The 7,500-nt window shown below is 34.0% G+C and overlaps 1 protein-coding gene across 6 annotated transcripts in view; it reads left to right on the plus strand.

Moving 5' to 3' along the window:
• The window catches only part of LOC127853363 (receptor-type tyrosine-protein phosphatase alpha-like), a 53,439-nt gene that overhangs the window by 3,536 nt on the left and 42,403 nt on the right, over positions 1-7,500 (plus strand). For 5 of the 6 annotated variants that reach the window (XM_052387832.1, XM_052387833.1, XM_052387830.1 and 2 more), the window contains exons 2-4: positions 254-478; positions 3,464-3,670; positions 5,029-5,163. In XM_052387832.1, coding sequence (XP_052243792.1) covers positions 254-478; positions 3,464-3,670; positions 5,029-5,163 — 567 coding nt within the window. The remainder of the gene's footprint in view (positions 1-253; positions 479-3,463; positions 3,671-5,028; positions 5,164-7,500) is intronic. The other variant, XM_052387834.1, reaches the window with a different exon arrangement.

Raw genomic sequence — 7,500 nt, forward strand, 5'->3', positions numbered from 1 at the left:
TATGCAGAAGTTGCAAGAAGTGTATCTCCACAAATTATGATTTTCTCACATGATAACTCCTTATATATTGTGCGAATAACATTATAAAAGACATTCGCTACACACACATATGCTAACTTATCTTATATAACGAAAGACATAGAATACAACTCATTATTTGTCGGACATATACAAATACACGGTGCACGATAAACATACCATTTAGTAAATTAAAGTTACTTTTCATAATCAGAGCTGTTTGTTTGTAATCCAGTCCAGATGAAGATCCTTAATTCACACATCTCGGTGACATCCGTCGGGGAAACACACTTGAATTGGACTGCAAATGAGGTCATTGATGGTCTTGTTAATCACCTAGGCGACAGTGCTGACAGCTGTGGATGTTGTGCAGCTCTAGAAAGACCGGCATCGGTGCAACTGACACTGGACACGACTTATATCGTGGAAAAGATTGTAGTTCTTGGGCGTACAGATCGAGGTGTGTAGATATTTACTCTATATTAATACTAACATAAATTACGCCGGTTTATTGATATCAATTTACACATTAATTTGACAAGTTCGAAACTAACACACACGATCGCCAGTAAGAATCCGATTTATTTTTTTTTTCTCAAAGCATTAGAAGCATATTTACATAAACTATTTACAATAATTAATACAAAAGAAATAAAACATGTTAGCATACAAATAACTTATACAATAACCAGACGTTATGGTGAAGATGAAATCAATATAATTATAGAAACGTTGATATGTAAATAATACATTTTATTTGTAAAATATTATTAACCTATTAATAAACGTTTTGTATGAAATATTTTAACATTTTACGCTATCCACTTCCCATGCATTGCATGCGTATTCTTGTACGAAAGTAAAATTAAGTAAAACACAAAGCTTTGCAGCCAATAGCCTTAATGTTTGATTGAAGAATACCAGAATTCAGACATTTGAAGAGTTGGTTATTTTCGTTTAATACTTTAATGATAAGATATAAAAAAATGCATACCTATCTAAATCTAGATATGTTTCACCTACATTTTAAAGTCAGTATCAGAAGATCGAGATAGGAATATTAAATTTAACTGGATACATCAGTTCATATTGCAATTAAAATAACAACGTTATAGACAGATTAATAAAACGTACATATTTATTTGTTGAGCACATTTTCAGCAACATAACGGTTTGGTCGTGAACGTCATTGATTGTAATCGGAAATTTCTGATGCACGCATTGAAAAACTCCCATAACAGCTTTTGGAGCGCTTATTTAGAATAACATTAACAAACGAAATGCACAATTATATAAATGCCACATTGATTGCATAAATAACACGTTTGTATGCATTGGCGTGACTTCATTATTCTGGCGATTTTAGTATGATCCTTATACAAAATGAAAGGCTATTGGTTTAACTGACATATATCCCACAGCGGGCATCACTTCTTTGGTGATGTCAATTGTTCCCAGAGATTGTGACGTTGGAGGCATCCCGAATTTACTTTAACTAGAATTGCGTTATCCATGCCTCATGGATATGTTCCTTTTTCGGAAGTGCGCTGTCATATGTTTTTCCCAAGTATGCTATAGGAACGGGTCAGGTCTTAAGATGAATGCTGGTTGTTTGACTCTGAAGTTGTTTGTCCATTATACGCAATGACGACATAATGCTATCGGATCCATTTTTTAATAATCGTAGCGAATATAGATCATTTCATTTATTGCATGCTTTTTGTTTCTGGTGAAGCCCTTCCTTTTGTTTCCATCCTTGTGTATTTCAATGATTTCTCCCAATTTTATGTTGTCTGGACTCATACAACCGCTTCTCAACATATGTTTGTACTTACTTGACAGAAGTTGAGCTAGAGTGATGGAACCATGCAATAAATGTGCATGCGTACTATTATCTGGTCGAAAAGCTTTTCCTTCTTTTCAATGTGGGCATGCCTGTACTATGGTTTGCTCTACAGTAAAAACTGAGAACAGCTGTCAGTCAAGGGAAATGGCCAAATTGGCGGTTGTCCACAAGTGACCGCTGTTTTTGAATCACAACTGTTTAGAAGGTTGGTCAGTTGGTAGTATTGCTACGTCGTTAGCCCATCCAGTCGTTTGTACACAGTGTTAAACAAAGGCTAATTGCCGATAACTAAGCATAATAGCATAAAACAAACTTCAAACGACAACAATCATTCTCACTCACAACACTCTAATCTATCCATACTCAAAGTTGTAAGTACAATGTTCTAATGAGCGGTCATTAAATTAGCGATAATTACTTTATACGTGTAATATACTCTGACATATTTTATGTTCAAGATTCCCCCCATAATTATCCCTGGACAACAAACCCAATAATTTGTTTTCTCCCAGCGAGCCGCTTTTATCATATCAAAGGCAGTTACCGCTCTCATATTCTTTTCCCGAAAAATAGACGCAAAAGTCTTGCTTTGTTTTTTACTATTGCAACTCGAAATGACTGACTCTGACCGTTGTTTTAAGTTCAACTTGACTTTCGGAATGAAATATACTAGCCGTTTGCAGTTATGGACAATTGACCGTTATTCACAAGTGTAATAAAGAGTGATTTTCGTTTTGGGGAATCCAGACTGACTGCTGTCTGCAATTGACCGTTATTGTCAATGTACCGTTTAGTCAGTTTTGACTGTTCTATCATTTTCGGATCAATGGTGCATTTGTCCAATGCATAATACACTGCCCCTGTTACAGCTTGTTTCCACATTTCATCGGATTTTGTAGCGTCCGCTGATTTGTTTCACAATTTCCTCCCGATATGCAGATTCATTGAACACAAGTCCATCGCCTTGCTTTGCTTTGTGATGTTGTTTTCTCGCATTTAATATTTCCACACACGGTGTCCGAGTTATTCTCAGTTCCAGATTGTGTCAAGCTGCCGCAGATTCACATATGCGGAACGTTTGTGTTTCTGTTGGAATTAATCTTTCAGTGTCTAATATTTGCACCTTTTTCTCTTGGCCGTCCGTCGCTTCGCCATGTTTCGCTTGCTCTCCTCGTGTATTTTTTATAGAGCGGTAAGTTCCTCGGTCCAGAATTGGTTTAAGTTTGGTTTATACGTTTTCCTCGGAACCGATATATCTGCACACTATCGAATAATGTCACAAAATTGGTCGCATGATTTCGTCAAACATCATATTTGGTATTAACTCCTTACTAATGGCGTTATATAGCTGGCCGTTGTCAGATCTTATGTAAGATTTTGTAACTATTTCCGGTTTACACTATTATTATTATTTATTGTTAAATGGTCGCTATTTTACAACTTTATTTCAAAATGATATGAGAATTGTATAACATGAAATAATTTTTGTGATGTCAAGGAACAAAGATTATTTAAAAAAAACTTACTACATGTACTATCTACTTAAGTCAATGTTTCAGTAATATGCACCGTAAATGTTTGTATACTTGTTAACTGCAGAATACACTCAGTTTAACAACATCAAATTGTCACTTGGAAGACGGGATAAACCACTTCAGGATGAAACGCTCGATATGCAAAATCGTTCTTATGCGATGACAATATTGGCTCCTCCAAGGGAACTAGATGTTGTACGAGTTTCTAGCACGGGACAAAATGTCAATACATATATGACAATATGCGAGATAATGATATACCGACAAGCAGGTAAAGTGCTTTGAAGCTGAATGTTGTTTCGACTTACAGTTATAGTTAACAATTTTATTTTGTTTTGTTTAAATACACGATATGTTCAGTGGCTGTGCATGACGTCGCAACAGTAACGTGATATTTTCGCACATTGAACAAATTACTGTGCGGAGCGATCTTATTTTAAATTATGGGGGGAACGTAAGATAGTCTTCGTTAATTTTGTGTGAATTTTTTCTTAAATTGCGAGTATTTTTGTTTAGCCTATATGGCTGTTAATATTCTTTTGAAGGGTGTACACATAAAACAAAGTTGTCTTATATATGATTGTATGATCTTTTTCCATTTGTAATCTTTTTTGTGGGTATGTAAATAAATGTCAACTTGTGCTTTGTGTTTATAACCTATTTATTTTTGTTCACACCGATAGAATGGCCCCTAGTGTTGCGCATAACTAAAAACGTATTGCCGCAAAAGTGCTGAAACAGTACAATCATATTTACCAGCGTGTAAAGTTACCTCCTACAATTGTTTTAATATTTGTTCTACTTACCCTAAGGTTTTACATTCAACAAACATTTCCAACAAGTAGACCCGAATGAATAAATATAAACATTTCATTTTCTTAGTTTAGAGATTCAGACCTATATCTTAATTGTGTTTACTGTTGTGCAGTGTTTTGAATTTGAAATGCACAATTTTTTTCAATGAAGTTATTAAACAACAACTCTTTCACGAAATACTAATAGATCTCTGATTAAATTTTGCTAATTTACGAGGTTATAACAACATATATTATAGTTTATATCATTTATCATTTTCTGTTGTTTTGTTTATTGTTTATGCCGTGGTCAATTGTATGACTCGAGTAACCGTACATTATTGCGATTATGAGAAAACATTTTTTAATATTCACAATTTTACATTACGCCGAATAACTTGTTTTAACATATGTGGAGTTTCAGACAAAAGCATTCGTTTCTTACCGACACAGTTTTATAGTTTACTGCTTTGCTGTTTATTCTATGCATCAGACAAGATGTACAATTATGTATCAACACAATCACATCGACGGACTATTTTTTGTTGACGTTTGTCACATCCGTCACTAAAGATATTTTAATACAATCATTATGGTGTTTTTTGATAATTTTCATTAATAACATGTTTAAACTATTAAAACGTAAAATGATTACTCAGCAATTCTCGAACCCGGGTCGTGTGTTAAACTTCTGATTTATTTCCCATAAAAACTCATGAGCCACAAACATCGATATAGAGTATCCATGCAGTGCCTAAACAGTGAATTAGGCTGAAATAATGATACCATCTAAGTACTGGAATATGCGCAGATCTCAACATGTTATTTATTCCAGACTGTCTACCCGGAAAGTACAGCGTAAACTGTTCCAAAGAGTGTCATTGTCTTACGGGACCATGTGAAAGTGTCACGGGCAAATGCATGCCCGCTTTATGCAAAGACGGCTGGAGAGGACCCGCCTGTAATGAAAGTAAGACTTACTATATTATAATCAAGATTGTGACCGATAAACAATAATTGAGCACGTTTGCCCATTGAAATGTATAACACTTTTATGGAAATGTCACTAAGTTATGCTAATGAAATTTGTTCACTAAACAAAAAAATACCAAAAAGCCCATAACATTTTTGCATGTGTGATAACAAGATATACTTACCATAACGCCAATTAGAGCCGTCAAACGTCAACTTGATAAGTGCGAAAATTATCATATGTTAGCAACTTGCTATGATAAAATTACCTAAATTGGAGCAATTATTCACAAATAAACATAAATCTTACATTTTTAGTATGTCAAAACTATTAAAGATTATACGTGAAATTTATTATTTATCTGTTTATCTATAAATCTATCTATCTATATCTGCTTCATAGAGCTACAGTTATGACAAACAGCATTTCCCTAGCGTTCAGCGCTTTGCTTGATAATATATGATCGACGTTTTATGATTGTTGCCTGCATATCTGGCACATTTGGTTCTTACTGCTTCTTCATATGTCATTGTAACTTGTAACCATTCTGACGGTAGCTGTCCCAATAATCAGTGCTCAGCTGGATGGACACATAAAAACTGTAGCGTAGGCAGGTGGCAACATGAGGATTATCATCTAATTGAATATCGATTAATTGTTAAATATTAATTAAAATAAATATGACCTTGTAATTAAGATGCAGTATAAAATCAGTATGTTCAACTTTTTGGTGAACGATTTATATAAAATAAAATTAAGATTATGCTGGTTCAAGTTTTTTTCTACAGTCGCGTTAAACGCGTGACAAATATTTTTGCGTTTCGCGTCGTTGGTCAATATTAGTGTGTATATACCAGCTAAATTTTGTTTTTGAATTTTGTATGGCAGCTTACGTACTTCTTGAAGACCTTTAAACACTTGCTTAAACCATCTTTAAGTGGAATATTATTGTTTGATCCAGGTATGTTTGGTTTCAGCTGTGTCAGGGTGCAGAATTAACGGGGTTTTCAGGGGTTTACACACGGGCTGGGCAGAATGTAAACACACCATTAACAACTTTAATTTTGCAAATATCTCAAGTTATTAAAATATATTTGCAAAACTCTTCAGTACATAAAATACAGTTTTTCTTGCAGTTTGTGTCGGTATCTTAAGGTAAAAGAATATATCCTTGAATACGTCTGAAATCAGTGACACAATTTGACGTTGCGTGAAGCATAACCGTGCAGTACACGTGGCATTTTTTAATAAGAACAAACTCTTACTAAACAAAGTAATTAGGTTGTATTTCAACTCACCATAATCAGCATTTAAATCTGTCTTTTATGCTCTATTTGAAATTCTTAAGAAAATGTGTTTTAAAAACTTATTTGAAAAAAACCCTACCATTTTCCGGTATGTTTACAAAAATTAACGTTTAATGAGGAACACCACAAAGTCACGTGATCCTGCACCCTGGTGTATTCTCCTGCCATTGTGTACAAGGTGAGTATTGTAAAACTTCTTCTTGTTAATGTCCCGACATGTGCGCCTGTGTGAATACAAAATAATTGTAGCGTGGGTAAGATAGCAATATGAGCATATGACAGCTCTACGGTTGATGTTGGTGTTCATCATAGTGTCTAGCGCGAGTATACATACACGTTTGTTATAATATGCAAATTTTATGTTGTACTTTAAAAAGTTTAAATGAATACATGTTGGATAATGCTGAATCAATGTTATTTCATTTTACCGTTGTGCTACTACCACGATAATAATTTCGTCAAGGACAAAAACTTATTTTTCAGCTTCTATGTTGAGTTCACGGTAAACGCTATCAACAAAAAATTGCTGTTATGGTTACATTTACTACTAATACTACTAATACTAATTATAAAAATAGTATTCGTAGTAGTATTCGTAGTAGTGTTCGTTGCAGTGATCGAAGTATTCGTAGTAGTATTCGTAGTATTCGTAGTGTTCGCAGTAGTAGTGAGAAGTAGTGAGTAGTAATAGTAGTAATAGTAGTAATAGTAGAAGTAGTAGTAGTAGTAGTAGTTGTAGTAGTAATAGTAGTTGTAGAAGTAGTAGCAGTAGTAGTAGTAGTAGTTGTTGTTGTTTTTGTAGCAATAGTAGTAGAAGTAGTAGTAGTAGAACTTCTTGTAGTATTAGTAGTAGTATGAGTAGTCGTAGTAGTATAATAAGAAGTATAAGTAGTAGTAGTATGTGTAATAATACTAGTAATAGTAGTAGTAGCAGTAGTAGTAGTAGTAGTAGCAGTAATAGTAAAACTACTATTAATATATGGAGTAGTATGAGTAGTCGTAGTAGTTTAAGTTGTATTATAAGTAG

Source organism: Dreissena polymorpha, chromosome 12 (genome assembly GCF_020536995.1).
Source record: "Dreissena polymorpha isolate Duluth1 chromosome 12, UMN_Dpol_1.0, whole genome shotgun sequence".
In the NCBI taxonomy this organism is placed as follows: Eukaryota; Metazoa; Mollusca; class Bivalvia; order Myida; family Dreissenidae; genus Dreissena; species Dreissena polymorpha.